At 37.2% G+C, this 17743-nt stretch overlaps 2 protein-coding genes across 2 annotated transcripts; both read right to left on the bottom strand.

Annotated features, from left to right (window-relative positions):
• Window positions 1-7936: 7936 nt before the first annotated feature.
• Window positions 7937-11597, bottom strand: LOC111486726. The gene is made up of 7 exons (XM_023133959.1): window positions 11421-11597; window positions 11286-11329; window positions 9728-9785; window positions 8605-8698; window positions 8449-8533; window positions 8305-8370; window positions 7937-8180 (listed from the first exon to the last, which is right to left on the bottom strand). The coding sequence occupies exons 1-7, from the start codon at window positions 11515-11517 to the stop codon at window positions 8079-8081; spliced, it is 546 nt and encodes a 181-aa protein (XP_022989727.1). The 5' UTR covers window positions 11518-11597; the 3' UTR covers window positions 7937-8078.
• Window positions 11598-13560: 1963 nt separating this feature from the next.
• LOC111486712 (mitochondrial import receptor subunit TOM20-like) lies at window positions 13561-16759 on the bottom strand. Its single transcript, XM_023133944.1, has 6 exons — window positions 16545-16759; window positions 15943-16021; window positions 15600-15769; window positions 15459-15506; window positions 14421-14510; window positions 13561-14022 (listed from the first exon to the last, which is right to left on the bottom strand). Exons 1-6 carry the CDS (start codon window positions 16641-16643, stop codon window positions 13894-13896), a joined length of 615 nt encoding a protein of 204 aa, XP_022989712.1. The 5' UTR covers window positions 16644-16759; the 3' UTR covers window positions 13561-13893.
• Window positions 16760-17743: the final 984 nt, after the last annotated feature.

Here is a 17743-nt window from a genome sequence, read left to right on the forward strand (position 1 = left end):
GCATTAGGAAAATGAAAACATATCCTTCACTATCCAAATTGGTATGATATAGTCCATCTTTTGAAATATTCACTTAAACGACCTCTAACCAAGGGAAATATTCTAAATACATGATCTTTCCATTTTTATCCATGTGTGACTTTGGTCATGCCCTTAAAATCCCTATTGATCAAATGACTATCAAACCTCCCTTCAAAGAACATCTATATCTCCACCCCTTATCACAGCCCAGAGCTTTACTCTTATTGAAGAAATTCCATACTCCAGAACATTAATTATAGCCTTCTCAACAACCCGCTCTCTATTCCTCTCCTTATTATTGAATATTTAGTAGTTACTTTCCATCCATAACTACCAAAGCATCAGTTTAATTAAGTTGGGCAGAGAAATCTTCAAATGCTTGTTTAAATTGAGTGCCCACAGCATCTACTCTTAAGTTATTTAAAGAACTAAAAAAACACCCAGTGTATATTTGTAAATCCCAAATTTGTCACGAACACTTGGAGCTAAAATCAGTGTAACATAACATATGGTTTGCTCTTCTCCTTGGGTTTTTACACTGAAAACACCAGTTTGGGGGAAGGGAAATGCCTGATCTGGACATCATTTCGGAAATTCAGAAAGTCCTCAAAGAAAAAATTGATCCGCTGAGGGCTCTTACCTTTTGAGACCATCCTTAACGAAATACCCTTTAGAACCTCCTCTTCCTCTGTTAATTTTCTGAAACGTGACTAGTTGAGGAATATCCAAATGCTTATACGGTCCCTACTTAAATATCCTCCACATTCCTAGGTATTTAGCGAAGCCATTATATTAGCTTGCTTCATCCTCCGAAAAATATCTCCGCGTGGTAATTTTCCAAGAATGTAATCCTCATCCAAAAATCCTCCACAGTTCACACATCCATCTGAAAGAGCTGCCACATTTGAAATTCTCCAAAACATACACCTCAGCAGATGATTCTATTCCATCTATTGTCCCATAAGCGAATCCTCGTGCCTTTGTACCCCAAACGGGAATCTAGATGTGCAGATGTTTTACTAGCTACTAGATCTTTCACCTTTGTACCCCATCTAATCAACACCATTTTGCCCTCAATCATTTAATGCTACAATTCATCAAGCTCTACAGAAAACCTTTGGCCAGGACAACTTCATTTCTCATAATAACAGATCCAACCATCCCTATAACGAGAAATTATACAAATCCAAACATGATCTCCCAGGAGCTGCCTATTAAATTCCTAAGAAACCTAATCAATTCCATCTAGAATCAATTGCCACGGCCTACTGATTCCATTCCAATATCACTAATACACATGAACGTCAACAATACAAAAAAACGAACCAAACAAGTAAATGAACTAAGAATAAAGAGAAATTACTTGGACGCAGAGGCAGATTCTTCTTCGAGCCACTGGCGGATGTGCTTGACGTTGCGCCGGAATATAGAAGCCGATTGTTTCACATCGCTCCTCAAAAGAAGAACCACAGCACTAACTCCAGCCACCGTCAAGATGAAGTTCGTCAAAGCCATCAATTCAAATCCTTTGGTTCAATCCCAACATTCAGACGAAGCGAAACACAGAATCCTACTCGCTGGCTACCCGTCGTGGAGCAAATGAAATTGCAGAAATGTTTCGATTGCTTGCGAGGTTGATCGAAGAAGACCACGATTGGTCTAGTGGGCTTCCAGGAATTGTCCATTGAAGCATTTTTCAACGGCCCATTTCAAGCCCAAATTCTTATACCCATAAATTTCCAGCCCTTAAAACTTTTTCAAAATTTTAAAATTATAAAAGCAAAAATAATTTTAAAAAAGAAAAAAAAAAAAATATATATATATATATATATATATATATATTATTTTAAAGCGTTCAAATTAATATTAAATATATTAAAAGAGAAAAATATATTTATTATATTTGATACATTAAATATTAAAATAATAAATTTAGATGCATTAATTTAGTATCATTGTTGATGACAAAACCTGAGTTTCTTAATGATTGGCGAGAATTCTATTCATTTTTTTAATGCTCTCGTGCAAACCTAACCAATCATTGCATAAATAAACTGACTCATATACCAGTTATGCTTGTTAGTGAAACCGTCAAACATGGAAGCGGTAGTTTCTAGGGTTTGGAGCTTATGGGTTGAGTTGCTCCGAAAAATCCCGTTTCTTGCTCGTACAGTTAGAGAGGTTCAAACTCGTAACGATAGATGATATATGAGTAGTAAGAAAATTCATTGAGTGGTTTTTTTCTTTTTGTAAAGTTAAGATAAGGACTTGGACCAATCTAAAGACGTGTCAGTTGAGTGAACATTGTACTTGTTCGAGGATAAATATACTACTTGGAAAAAAGAATATCATGATTCGCTTCATGTCGGGGAGCAAATCAATAATGAATTGACCATATTAAACTGGTTCGGTTGGTTGGTTGGATGTTAAGAAAATATAAAGATTAATCGTTTTGACGGTAAATATTTCAATATATAATTGATACGTTAGGGCGTACTCTGTATTTTGTCTAAATATATATAACACTCACTTCTGGTAGATATTTTCAGTTATAACTTGTTATATATTATCGTCAGCCTCACGATTTTAAAACGCATCTGTCAGAGAAAGGTTTCCACGCTCGTACAAGAAATGTTTTGTTTCCCTCTCCAACTAATGTGGAGTCAACATCCTCCCTCGTATACCACCCGGTGTCTGCCTCTATTACTCTGAATTTAAAAAAAATAAAAAAATAAAAAAAAATTATCCATGTCCTTATTTTTTGATGAAAAATGTTAATATTTTATTTCAAAAATATTTTTAAATTTTTAAAAATTTCATTAATATCCTTAAATTATTTTTTTTATATTTTTTAATTTCGAATATTAATGAAAATTTTAAATTTAAAAATATTTTTAAATACTTTAAAAGTTTTATTAAAATTTTTGAAAACTTATTATTTTTTATACAATTTTATAGATATTTTTATTAATTTAACTGAAATTTAGATTGGATTTCTAATTTGAATTAAAACCATTATGATATTTGTATGTATGTATGTATGTATGTATGTATGTATGTATATATATTATATGATGGCAAGAAAAGAAATAATCCCTTTTTGTGTCTAGTCCATGTCAGAGGGGAATCCAAAAATAAAGTTTCAAATATTATTTTGATTTTATTCTTTTTTATTTTTGTATTTTTAAATATTTAATTTCGTTGATATAATTAAAAAAATGTAACAAAAAAAACATAATAATTAAGCATGTTTTTGTATTTCGAGATGTGTGAGATTTCATATGGTTGAAGAGGGGAACGAAACATTTAAGTGTGTGAAATATCTTTTTAGTAAACTGTTTTAAAATTGTGAAGTTGACGTCGATACGTAACGAGTAAAAACAGACAAATGATATTAGAGGCAGACATTGAATAGTGTGCTAATGAGAACGTTGGGGCTCCAAGGTGGTGGCGTACCATCAAAGACGTTGGGGGCTCTCCCCCCCTCTCGAAGTGGATTGAAGCTAACGACGATACGTAACAAACCAAAGTAAAAAGTATCGATTAGTGGTGATCTTACAAGTTTCTCGTAGAAACAAAAATTTATTCGATAACTATTTATTACTTTATAAGACGTTTTAATAGTTGATTCACTGCTAATCTAGAATGGCTTTTGTAATCAATTCAGTAAAGCGGTTTTGAAAACTTGACAAAACAGAGAGGCTCGTTCATTCCCATATAAAGAGAGTTAATCATTGACCGAGTTATAATTATGAATAACTCGGGAATAATTTACTTTCGACATTTTATCTAGCTGAAATGGACGTTGTTCTTATCCAATCGAACCCATTTTCTTTTAAAATAAAAATCCCCATAATATATATATATATATATATATATATATATATATATATATATATGAGAAATTAAAATGCATGATTATATATTGTGGAATATGTGCAAAATTTTACTTTAATTTGTAAAGAAAAAGAAAAGGTGTGATTCTCATTCTCTAGTGTTCTCTTTAATAATGAACATAAGGCAATATTTCACCAAAGAATATAATCCATTTGAAAAGAAAAAAAAAACATTTATTTATTAATTGGCACATTGGCTCGGTGTAACAGCTCAAACTCACAGCTTAAGATATTGTCTTTTTTGGCCCGTTATGTATCGGGTCTGATTTTAAAACACGTCTAGTAGGGAAAGGTTTTCACACCTTACAAGGAATGTTTTGTTCCCCCTCCAACTGATGTGAGACCTCACGATCCACCTTTTTAGGGTCTAGCGTCTTCGTTGGCCCATCGCTCGGTGTCTAGCTCTAATAACATTTGTAACAACACAAACCTACTGCTAACAAATATTGTCCACTTTGACTCGTTACGTATTGTAGTCAGTCTCACGATTTTAAAACGCATCTACTAGGGAAAGGTTTTCATACCCTTTTAAGGAATGTTTTGTTCCTCCTCCAATGTGAGACCTCACAATCCACCTTTTTAGGGTCTAGCGTCCCCGTTGGCACATAGCTCGATATCTAGCTCTAATAACATTTGTAAGAGCACAAGCCTACTGCTAACAAATATTGTCCACTTTCACTGGTTTCGTATTGTAGTCAGTCCACTTTGACTCGTTACGTATTGTAGTCAGTCTCACGATTTTAAAACGCATCTACTAGGGAAAGGCTTCTATACCCTTCTAAGGAATGTTTTGTTCCTCCTCCAATTGATGTGAGACCTCACAATCCACCTCTTTAGGGTCTAGCATCCTCGTTGACACATCGCTCGATATCTAGCTCTAATAACATTTGTAAGAGCACAAGCCTACTGCTAACAAATATTGTCCACTTTGGCTCGTTACGTATTGTTGTCAATTTCACGATTTTAAGACGCATCTACTAGAAAAATGTTTCGTTTCCCTCTCCAACCATATTGGAATTGTAAATTTTTTCCTCATAATGTTTCGAGTTTATCTTCCAATTCGTTGAATTAATGTTTGGTCTGAATAACTACTACTTTTTTGGGTTTCAGACGTTAAACTATAATCTTTGTCTACTTGATCGTTGAACAGGCTTCTAAATTTTCAATTTTGTGTCTAATAAATCACGAATTTATTCAAAAGTGTAAAAGTTAATCGATTAATCTCAGTCATAAAACTGTAAAATAAGTCTAAGTTTTCAAGAAACATACTATATAGTTCTGAAATGGATTTCTTTACGAGCTCACAAGCTCAATAAGATTTGTTTGTGATATCTCTTTTTTAAAGTTTTTTTTTTTTTTTTTTTTAAGTATATTCCCACGAATGGTCTATTCTCAGTTCAAATTTATATTTAAAATATTATAACGGGTTTGAGTATCATATGACATCATTAGAGTATTAGTCAGCGGTGCTCATCGAAGTTTTCATCAAAGTTAGTCGGTCAATGATGTGCATAGGACAAGGCTTCAAAGGTTGTCGCTAGAGATACTTATCAGAGTTGGTCATGCAACCAATGGTGGTTGCTGAAGTTGTCGTTGGAGTAGTTTCTGGACTCGAGTCATTGGTGGTGCTATGGTGATCGCTAGCGAGCAAGTTAGTGTGAGACTATGACTCAATAACTTGATCAGGATTACCTAACCCAAACCATTAAAAGATTGGGTTGATTTTTTTCTTTTTTTTTTTCTAAAATTTGGGTTGGTAGGCGGGTTGACATTTTTTTTTATCCGATCAACCCAACCAACCCAAAAATATGGTTACAACCCACCGTACTCTACTTTTAAGATTATTATCATGATTAAGAATATTTTATGTTTGTAACCGATAGTAGTGATACATTGTGACTTGTGAATGATTAATTAATAATATTTGACGTCGATTATTATGATTTTTTATAAATAATAATAATAATAAATAAATAAAACAATTCACAACCCAACCTAACCCGCAAACCAAATCGACCCAAATTTACAGGGCAACAACCCGACACAAGAAATATATATATATATATATGTGTGTGTGTGTGTGTGTGTGATGTCCACATTGGTTGGGAGGAGAACAAACCATCATTTATAAGGGATGTAGAAACATTCCTCCTCTAGTAGACGCGTTTTAAAGCTTTGAGGGGAAGCCCGAAAGGGAAAGCTCAAAGAGGACAGTAGATACGAGGCGGTGTGCCAGTAAAGACACTAGACCTCAAAGGGACGTGGATTTGGAGATGTGGTCCCACATCAATTGGAGGGCCAGTAAGGGCGTTGGATCCCAAAGGGGTGTGGATTTAGAGATGTGGTCCCACATCAATTAGAGGAAGGAAATAGTGACAACGTGGATTGTGATATCCCACATTGGTTGGGGAGGAGAACAAACCACCCGATCACATCAATTGGAGGGCAAGTAAGGACGCTGGACCCCAAAGGGGCGTGGATTTGGAGATGTGGTCCCACATCAATTGGAGGAAGGAAATAGTGCCAGCGTGGATTGTGATATCCCACATTGGTTGGGGAGGAGAACAAAGCACCCGATCACATCAATTGGAGGGCAAGTAAGGACGTTGGACCCCAAAGGGGCGTGGATTTGGAGATGTGGTCCCACATCAATTGAAGGAAGGAAATAGTGCCAACGTGGATTGTGATGTCCCACATTGGTTGGGGAGGAGAACAAACCACCCGATCACATCAATTGGAGGGCCAGTAAGGACGCTGGACCCCAAAGGGGCGTGGATTTGGAGATGTGGTCCCACATCAATTGGAGGAAGGAAATAGTGCCAGCGTGGATTGTGATGTCCCACATTGGTTGGGGAGGAGAACAAACCACCCAAAAGGAAAACTCAAAGAGGACAATATCTGCTAGCATTGGATCGGGACCGTTATAATATATATATATATATTTGGGTGCTTTTCAAGTGAAAGAATAAAAAATAATAATAATAATAATAAAATTATCCAATCAATTATTCTTCATTCCATAAAGCGTACGTAAATTTGTATATAAATATCCCCACCATTTTGCTTATCAAACATTCAAAGCGGAGAGGTTTCATGAAAGGGAAGCTGATGCCTTTCTACAAGCAATACAAAGGGACCAAAACAAAGCCAACTGGTTTGGTTGGCTATGTCTTCCACCAGGACTATGCTATTTCTCCCCACAACGTTGCTTTGTTGGTGCGCGAGAACCCGGGCCCCGACACGGCGGTGACTCGGGACTCGTTGACTCAATTCGATAACCTATATGGAATCGTCGCCGATGAAGGTATCGATGTAAAGGTTGCAAACTATATTTCATCCACTCTAGCACGGTTCAAAAGTTTGAATGAGTTAACTCCGATAGAAATACTGTCTCCTCCGTTGGCTCATCGTGAAATTTAATGACTTGTTGAGTACTTGTCTTTGTATGTTTGTATTATTATTCTAAGTTAATAATTTAGTTGACTTGAGCATATCTCACGAATGGCAAATTGTTCGTAATCATAACGTTGGGAACGTTTTTATAACATCATATTTGCAACGACAGCTCCCTCCTGCATTGTGTCACGTCATACTTGTCCAAGGCGTGTTCCCAATCATGCTTATTCAAGATGTGTTGTCCATAGCCGCATGTCCGTTCCAAAACTTTTTTATATGCTTTCATCTTAGATAGGTCTTTACTATTTCATGTTGTGTCAATATGGAGATATATGACCATTCACCGAAATCGTGTCTACACCTATTATAGCTTTGCCCACACAAGTACAAATCCTGTTGCTAACATTTTTGTTCTTTTTCGGGGGAGAATGATTTTTTTAACTCCATTACTCCAATTTCCCGGGAACGGAAAAAAACTACCTCATAAATTGTGATTTCTATGTACCCAAAAGTTAAAGGTTTACGACCACCTTGGCAATCATATTGAATAATTTTCTCGTTAGAAATTTTGTTTACTGCCCTTTATCCTGACAAGCTTAGATCGATCGATCAACAACGTAAACTAAAAACACGACCGAGGAAGCCATGAGATTTTCAGTATATTCGATCAGAGGTGAAGTCGAGCATTTGAATGCATATCATATTCTTGTATAGTGAAGATATTTCATTTCACATATCATTATGTTAAAAAAATTAACTTACGGACTAAACAGAGACACCCTTCGTTTGAAGGATCTCTTGAATCTCTTCCAACGACATAATCGACGCAGAACTGTCGAATTCTGCACTCTCCAGCTGCTCGTGTAACTGCAAACACAAACGAAAAACGAGAAACAAAAACACGAACCCAACTTAATTAGATTGCAATTCGTTCATCATGTTGAAAAATATTTAGCTCTTGCTATGTGAGTTGAAGGCGAAAAGTATAAACCTTGTCGAGAATAGCGGACTGGTCGTCCGAGTGTAACGTGCGCATGTGTTTCAACATCTCGAGTTGCTGTATGAAATGTTCATTCAGTTTCCAAGAACACAATTGCTATTCAAAAGAATTGTGGAGAAAAGTTTGGTAGTTCACCATTTTGTGTAGTTGGTGTTCATTGTTCATCTTTTCAGCAAACTCATATGGTTCAAGCTCTGCTTCATCACATGCCATCTCTTCCCTGTCATAAGTTCATTTAATTCAAAAAGAATATTTAAAAACCGAGTTCAATATGAATTAGAGACGGCTTACGCTGCAACGAACTTGTAGAAACGAACCATCAGCTCGAGATCGTTCTCGTAAAACGAAGTCACTTTCCCTAAGCAGGATATGCCGAATCGTGAATCTGTAGAACATAGAAATCGAAGAAAGCCTAAATGTGTTGGGTTAATAGTTTATAAGCAAATAGTACAACACTACCGATAGAAAGGAAAGTTCGTTAACCATGTCCTTATCTGCTCATCCCGAGCTCAGATCAATTAGATAAAGCATATACTCTCGAATAAGAGATTAAAAGTTGAAATTTTTCACTCCATATACTGAACTTAGAAAAATCTAACAATGTTAGTTCAAGTCCACCGCTAACAGATATTGTTTGCTTTTACCCGTTACATATCACCGTCAGCCTCACGATTTTAAAATGCGTCTTTTAGGGAGAGGTCTCCACACCCTTATAAGGAATGCTCTCTCTCCCTTCTCCAACCGATGTGGAAGCTCACAATCCACCCTCTTTGGAGGCCAGATTCCTCACTGGCACACCACACAGTGTCTGACTCTAATACCATTTGTAACAACCCAAGCCCACCGCTAACAGATATTGTCCACTTTGGCCCGTTACATATCGCTGTCAGCCTCACGGTTTTAAAACGCAACTTTTAAGGAGAGATTTCTACACCCTTATAAGGAATGATGTGCTCCCCTCTCTAACCGATGTGGGATCTCACAATCCACCTCCTTTGGGGACCCAGCATCCTTGATAGCACACAGCCCAATGTCTGACTCTAATACCATTTATAATAGTCCAAGCCCACCACTAACAAATACTGTCCGCTTTAGCCCATTACGTGTCACTGTCAACCTCACGATTTTAAAACACATCTTGTAGGGAGAGGTTTCCACACCCTTATAAGGAATGCTTCGTTCCCCTCTCCAACCGATGTGGGGATCTCATAATCCACCCCCTTAGGGGCTCAGTCCACACCCTTATAAAGAATGTTTCGTTCCACTCTCCAACCGATGTGAGATCTCACAAATAAGACGCTTCACAGACTAAATCAAACAGTTGACACATTCAAATGGGAAGATTTAAGGCAAACAGACAATGTTCAATGAAAACGACAAAGAAACAAACAGTAATGGCCTGGAAAACACTGACCAATTCCCATTTCAGAAAATATCTCTTCCTGAATAGCGGTTGTCACTGCTACAGCTTCCTGCAGAAGGCAACAAAAAGCTTCTCATCATCTACAGTTACACCATCACAACTTCATACATTATTAACAAATTCATATGGTCTATGAAACTCAGAATTAAAGAATGAACCTAAAAGTACATAACATAAGGACAAAAAGAAAAGGTATAATAGCCCAAGTCCATCGGTAGGATATTGTCTTTTTTGGACTTTTTCTTCTGGGTTTCCCCTTAAGGTTCTAAAACGCGTCTACTAAGGAGAGGTTTAAGGAGAGGTTTCGACACCCTTATAAGGAATGCTTCGTTTTCCTCTCCAACCAACGTGGGATCTTATAATCCACCCCCTTTAGGGTCTAGCGTCATCACTGGCACACTGCCCGGCGTTTGGCTCTAATACCATTTGTAACAGTTCAAGCCCACCGTTGTCCTCTTGGGGCTTTCCCTTCTAGGTTTTTCCTCAAGGTTTTAAAACGTGTCTACTAGAGAGAGGCTTCCACACCCTTATAAGGAATGTTTCGTTCTCTTCTCCAACTAATGTGGGATCTCACAATCCACCCCCATTGGGGCCCAACGTCCTTGCTGACACACCGTCTAGTGTCTAGCTCTGATACCATTTGTAACACCCCAAGTCCACCACTAGCAGATATTGTCCTCTTTGGACTTCTCCTCAAGGTTCTAAAACGCGTCTACTAGGAAGAGGTTTCAATACCCTTATAAGGAATGCTTCATTCTCCTCTCCAACTAATGCGAGATCTCACAATCCACCCCCTTGAAGCCTAGCGTTCTCGCTGGCACACTGCCCAGTGTCTGGCTCTGTTACCATTTGTAACAGTCCAAGCCCACCACTAGCAGATATTGTGGTCTTTGGGCATTCCCTTCTGAGCTTCCCCTCAATGTTTTAAAAAACGTCTATTAGGGAGAGGTTTCTACACCCTTATAAAGAATGTTTCGTTCTCCTCTCCAACTAATGCAGGATCTCACGATCCACCCCCTAGGAGCTCAGCGTCCTTACTAGCACACCGCTCAGTGTCTGGCTCTAATACCATTTGTAATAGTCCAAGCCCACTACTATCAGATATTGTCCTCTTTGGGCTTTTCCCAAGATTCTAAAACGCATATACTAGGAAGAAGTAATGTTTTGTTCTCCTCTCGGATCACAAAAAGGGTTAAGAACACAACAAGAACAGTGATTGATGGAGGAGGAAGATGTTAAAAAACGCATTCCTCCAAACCCAATTCCACTACAAAGTCATTCCTATCAACCAGATAGAGTTAGATAGTTGTCTAGTGAGATTGAACCCTCACGGATATTAAAGAACAGCTAATAACCAAACAGAACAAACCCATTTGCCCTAAACAAATGGAGGATTTGGCAGAGTGTTTATGCAACTTAATGACTGAAGTTCATCCACATAACTAGTTCCAAGTGAAAAATAATCAAACCCCATTTCAAAACAAGCAACAGCAAATCATCTAAACCAAAAAAACCACTAAACTAGCAACAAATTTTGAAGAACATTCACCTGATTATCATCCCTAACAGCATCAGCAATCCGTTTCTTCACATCTGCAAGATCAGATGCAGAAAGAAAACGTTAATTTAGGGGAAAGATTAGGGGAAAACAGAGCAACGAGGAGAGTAAATGTTAGATTATAACCAGAGAGGGAAACGATGACAGAAAAGCGATTGAAAAGATGAAACAATTGGTCTCTACGGAGCATAGAAGGAATAGAAGGCGTCTGGTTCATCGCCATAGCCGGAAGGAGAGGCAGAAATTGAAAAACGATGGCCCCCTAACGCGCCAAGACGAGGCGTTTGATTACATTTTTGACCCTTTAGTGAATTCTAAAGGGCCCTTTTCACGATTCCCAATTGGGCCCTCTGCAACACCTTGCCATTGATTTGAAGAACCCATTTGGCGATTGGAAGAAACATGGAATGGTTGTGGCTAACTGAGGTCCTGTCTTTTAGCCACCATTAAAGCTCATTGCTATGCTGAAAATGAAATTGGTATTATTTGGGCAATGTTTTAATGTCCCTTCAAATGTCACTTTTTGTTCTTTTTATAAAGGTTTGAGTTTCATCTTTCACCTTTCATTTATTTACATTATAGTCTTACAAGTTTGAAAAACTCGAATATTTTTTAATAATTTAATCGATTAATAGTAGATTATGTTTATTTGTTACCCTGAATCAAGGAGAATTTATGATTTTCTAGTTTGCAAACCGATACTAATATACGTCATAATTTATAAGTTACATACTTTTGGATAGGGGTGTACATGACTTAAGTTGGATTGAGTTACAAAAATCTTTTGGATAACTTAAAATTTCGAGTTCATTGGATGAGTGATCTGAACAACAAAGTTCACACCCGAACCCAACTAAAAATTAGGGAGTTGAGTTGGGTTGGGTTTTTGGGTTGTTCCTTTTTTTTTTCTTTTTTTTTAATCTTATTTATCCCCAATACATATTACGTTAATAACTAAAATATCATAAAGTTCAAACATCAAACATTTACAAGTTACAACGCATCACTAACATTAGTTATAGTCATTAGATATGTTTCATCTTTTTAAAAGTAGGGTTGCGCTAGGTTGCTTTGTAACCTTATTTTCGGGTTAGCCAGGTTGACCCGACCAAGAAAACATAATCTAATTTTCCGTTTCCAAAAATACTACCCAACTCAATCCAAAATAAAAATCTAACCAAACTCAAATCATTGATAGTCCATATGGGATCAATTATTGGGTCATATAAACACCTTTACATTTGTAAGAACTGAATCGTAATAAATCATAGCAAGGATTATGTATGGTTATATATATGTGTGTGTGTGTGTGTGTGTGTTTAAACAAGACACCGTGAACCATAAATATTTTATCAAATATGACGGAAAGACTATGATTATGAATGCACATCCCTTGAAAAGTTAGAGTCGTGAAATCCACAATATGGCCTAGAGAATATGTTAACGAGCTCGCTAAATGGATCCATGTGCATGTATATGACCGTGCGTAGAGAAGTTTTATACATCCAATTATACCCAAGAATGAAAGTAAAGCTCAAGGTCTCATAAATTTAGTGTATATGTTTGCATTTTCAACCCCCAAAAGTTAGGTCACTTTCTAGTTGAATGACGACATCTATTGTGGAAGCCATGGAACAACGTTCTTTTGAATAGTTTTCCGTGTTAAATAATGTTTCGGGTACTGAAGTATACATGTCAAGTCATTTTTATTTGGTATGGGATTTCCTTGATAGGCCTAGTTTGAACTTAGACTCCATTGATGGAGTTACCATCCATATTTCCGTATGCTAAAAGTATCATTATAGATGCTATCAGAGCATAACTTCTCTTATTATGACGTAGTTCGGAGACAAACTGAAGCGAAAGCTGGTGATCATGTGACACCTAAGTAGAGTACATAAATAAACTAAAACCACATCTAAATGAAAATAGTCATGAGGATATTAAGTTACCGATAAGAAAAACTTAAAAGAATTTCTTTCCGAGCCTCATTGTTCTCTAATAAACAATTTTTTTATGATCCACCGACATCATTGTTCAACGTCATTTATTTTCGACTCTCTATTTGACCAAGTCCCCAAATTAGAAGGCATATTGAATAAGTTGTAAAGGTAATTCTCGCTCTTGCAAATCAAAGAACAAACGCTCATAAACAGAAGTTCATAACTGACATAGAATTATGATCGAATCGCATCGATTAATAGATTTATATCAATAGATTAAATATTTTGTGGTCTGATCTTATACACGGGATACACAAAACGCATGAACTAAATGGCAACCCCCCTCAATGTGCTGCAAAATAAAATTAATGACCAATTCCTTTCTACCCTACCAATCATCACCAAATATTTGACGAACAATGAGCAGCAACATTCCCAACAAAACCCCTCTAACCAGGATTCAATCCCAGCTTATTTATCAGTCATACCCAGAAAAACCAGAAACAAAAACGACTCAAGTTTCAATGAAATCGATAATAATAAGAATTAACAAGAAGAAAACGAGAACAAGAAAAGAACCGATGATCGATATGTAGTTCTCATCTCTATGAATATCATCTCTAAATCTCGAACTTCCAAACGTCTAGCACGACGACTTATCGAGGTGGTGGTGTGGGCGGGATGTGAGATTTCGCAAACCCCGCCCATGCAACTATACCAACAACAAGTATTACCCATCCAAATATGTCATACTTCAGATCACTGCTCTTCGTTTCCTTTGATGTCTAGAAAGAAGTAAAGCATGAAGTTAAGAGCTTGTAAACTGTTTATGATTTGTTCTTTTTGGGAAGAAACCGAGTTATTAACGAGCAAAGTGAAAGAATGTGCAAGGGAATATGAAAAAAAGCTAGTCCAAGTCCTCCGCTAGCAGATATTGCCCTCTTTGGGCTTTCCCTTCCCGACTTCCTCTCAAGGTTTTAAAATGCGACCGCTAAGGAGAGGTTTCTACACCCTTATAAAAAATGATTCGTTCCCCACTCCAACCGATATGGGATCTCAAAATGAGTATATAGTAAGATAAAGGTACCTTTTTTCTAACAAGTTAACGGAATATATAAAGCATGTGTTCGTAGAACATAGCGGTTCAGCTGATATATTATCGTCCCTAAGCAATAAGCAATACCTTAGTACTAGACGAAGCAGAGGGTTCAGCTGTTCCAGTCGTCTGTTGAACAAACCCATGCTTATGAATTTCTGCATACAATTCTGGGGCCTAAAACACACAATCCACCAAATAAACGGGTCATGAATATAACAAAAGGGAGAAACAAAACACTAAGGAAACAGTCAAGTTCTAGTTTACAACACGAAAGCATTCAAATACATTTGTTCCACCAATCTTGGTTCTTTCTTCATTTCAAGAGAGACTTATCCCTAATGAAAAATACTTCATTACTGCTACGGTGGCAGCTGCCACCTCTAAGTTCTTGACACCCGCTTACTTTTTATTTCAAAAAAAAAAAGACAGGATGAGAAGAAAGTCTCTTCTCTCTTGTAACAGCCTAAGTCCACCGTTAGCAGATATTGTCCTCTTTGAGCTTCTCCTCCCCATCCAGTGTGGGATCTCATAATCCACCCCCCCTTCGGGGCTCAACCTCCGCACTGACACATCATCCGGTGTCTGGCTCCCATACTATTTGTAATAGCCCAAGCTCACCGCTAGCAGATATTGTCCTCTTTGGGCTTTCCCTTTCGAGCTTCCCCTCAAAGTTTTTAAAATGCATCTACTAGGGAGAGGTTTCCACACCCTTATAAAGAATGTTTCGTTCTCCTCTCCAACCGTTGTGGGATCTCATAATCAACCCCCCCTTTGGGGCCAACGTCCTTGCTGGCACACTGCCTCATGTCCACCCCCCTTCGAGCCTCAGCCTCCTCGCTAGCATATCGCCTGATGTCTAGTTTTTATACCATTTGTAGTAGCCCAAGCCCACCGCTAACAGATATTGTCCTCTTTGGGCTTTCCTTTTCGGGCTTCCTCTCAAGGTTTTTAAAACACATATGCTAGGGAGAGATTTCCATACCCTTATAAAGAATGTTTCGTTCTCCTCCCCAACCAATGTAGGATCTCACACAAATTCTCTCAATTCAAACCCATTGAAAGGAGCTTAGTATTCATGAAAATGGAAAGATATTAAAATTGCACCAAAGAATGTTAAAGTACCTTTGCAGTCACCTCCAAAGATTTTAGATAAAGTTCATTTCCAGGATCCTGAATGCAACAACAAAAAACCATGTCAAACTAGGAAAGCCATCAAGAAATGCATATTTATAAGCTCGCTCCATGGTTTTCTAGCTTCAGTACCTCGTCCACAGCTTGCTTGAAGTATACCGACGCCTTATCAAAATAACTCTTTGCCTCATCCTGGTTCGGATTCAAAAAGGCATGGGAAGTATAAGCATTTCCTAAGCACCAAAGAGCATCATGCTTCTTGGGGTTAATCAATAGTGCCTCCTCCAGCTTTGCTATTGAATCTGTCTCAACCCCATTTCAAATTAACCCACAATATACTCAATGTCCATCACCAAAATCATTAGATTAGAAGAAAAAGGCAAGGAAAATCTGAGAGCAGCAACAAATTAAAGTCGAGCAAAAATGTTCTCAATTCCCATGCGTCATCATCCAACTGGGAAGAACAAAAAGATACCTAGAATCATCTTCTTTGATTCTATAACGCTTTGAAACTGAGATAGCTCTAACAAAGCTCCTGCCCATCTTGTCAAATTCTACATGAAATTCCATACATTTGATAATCAAATACAGCTCAAGAGTCATAAACACAACACCCATTAAAGAAAAAACGTGCATTATCTAATAAACTACAGGATTAGTATCAGTTATGCCTGTTTCAAACATTTAAACAGATTCCTAAGCTGACAGCCAAATGGTAACTCGGATATGAACAGGGAGCTACTACTTCTCTTTATTTTCACTCCCTCTAGCAATCAAAAGGCAAGAATTGGAGCCTTATTTCGTGATCAACTCACAGAAATTGAGGCCATGGCTTAAAATCATCAAGTAATTGCAGCACTGTGCTCCTATGGATGAATGACGACAGCTAAAAAGCTAGTTAACACCCAAATTTCAAGCACAATTGAAACCAACCCTCGATTCATAACATTTTATAGAATTAAACATAATCCTCCATAAACCCAAGAAAAACAAAAAAAAAAAACAGCCACAAAATCAACATAAACAGCGCAATGAGCAAATTAAGAGACGAAAAAAGAACAAGAAAAGAAAATTCACATCGGCATCGAGGGGATTCTTGGCGTATGTAGCTTCGGCATTCTTCCGAGCGTGCTCGAAGAAAAGTAACCGATCGAAATCGCTCGGCTGCAAATCCATTAGAAGAAAATAAAAGGATTGGAGGCTTTGAAAATCCTTGTTTGAGAAACTATGAAATTGGAGAGGAAGAAGAGAGGTGCTTCGGCAATGGAGGACACGTCCAGACCGGAGGAACCAGCTTGATTCTCGATTCTCCATTCCGTACCGAGTTTGAACGATGGGCCGGAAAAGAATTGGGCCCATTTAGGTTCTTTTAAGCCCATCTTCACACATCCTCAAAAAAAAAATATATATATATAAATAATAATAATAATAACAATTCAACCTTTCTCTATATCTACGTGTAATTAATTTTGTAAAAAATTGCTAGGTTGTTTTTTAAAATTATTATTATAATATGATTTTCTTTCTTTTTTTTTTTTCTTTTTCTTTCTTTTTTTTTTTTTTGCGGGAACGAGAATTGAAGTAGGAGGTGGGGATGGAGACGTGATAAATTTCTCATCCCTACTCTGCTCTGTGTATTTCTTACAGTGCTCCACAATTTTAAAGTATGTTCGAGTCTCGAGTCACGTTTGCGATAAATGTTTTAGAAAACATGATTGAAAACAATTTGAAGGAATCACACATGGGTTACTCAAGAAAAAGTTCACACTCATTATGAGATCCCACATTAGTAGGAGAGGAGAACGGAACGTTCCTTATAAGGATGTGGCAAACGGTGATACAAATAGGCTAAAACGGGACAATATATCAATATATGCTAGTGGTGGGATTGGGCTATTACACGTTTGTTGATTGTTCGTGAATTGCACATATTTGAAACGAACGTCTTTCATTTTGAAAATGGTGGTCGTCGACTGAGAGCAAACAAAGAAGAAGGAAAAAAGTGACGACGACTACAATGACGATGGCTAGCGGTGACCGACGACAGTCGACTTTAGGGTTTCAGTTAGAGACAAGACGGAGATTAATTTTTTTTTTTTAATATTTAAAGATATTCACATTTATTATTATTATTATTATTATTATATAAATTAATTAGAACCTTCCAAATCCAAACAAACAAATATTAATTATGAATAAATTAATTTATAAAAAGCTTCATTAATATATATAAATTATAAGCAATTCAACCAAACACAGCATTCACCAACTTTTAT

Source organism: Cucurbita maxima, unplaced genomic scaffold (genome assembly GCF_002738345.1).
Source record: "Cucurbita maxima cultivar Rimu unplaced genomic scaffold, Cmax_1.0 Cma_Scf00011, whole genome shotgun sequence".
NCBI classification, from domain to species: Eukaryota; Viridiplantae; Streptophyta; class Magnoliopsida; order Cucurbitales; family Cucurbitaceae; genus Cucurbita; species Cucurbita maxima.

What these genes read in the sequence shown, in the direction of transcription:
- LOC111486726 (XM_023133959.1), bottom strand. Translation starts at nt 11,517, where the DNA reads ATGGCGATGAACCAGACGCCTTCTATTCCTTCTATGCTCCGTAGAGAC. An exon ending in TGTCATCGTTTCCCTCTCTG is followed by an intron (nt 11,330 to 11,420) that starts GTTATAATCTAA and finishes CTGATCTTGCAG; the next exon opens with ATGTGAAGAAACGGATTGCT. An exon ending in TTCTACAAGTTCGTTGCAGC is followed by an intron (nt 8,534 to 8,604) that starts GTAAGCCGTCTC and finishes AACTTATGACAG; the next exon opens with GGAAGAGATGGCATGTGATG.
- LOC111486712 (XM_023133944.1), bottom strand. Translation starts at nt 16,643, where the DNA reads ATGGATTTGCAGCCGAGCGATTTCGATCGGTTACTTTTCTTCGAGCAC. An exon ending in AGAATCCCCTCGATGCCGAT is followed by an intron (nt 16,022 to 16,544) that starts GTGAATTTTCTT and finishes AATTTCATGTAG; the next exon opens with AATTTGACAAGATGGGCAGG. An exon ending in CTTTGGAGGTGACTGCAAAG is followed by an intron (nt 14,511 to 15,458) that starts GTACTTTAACAT and finishes TGTGTGTTTTAG; the next exon opens with GCCCCAGAATTGTATGCAGA.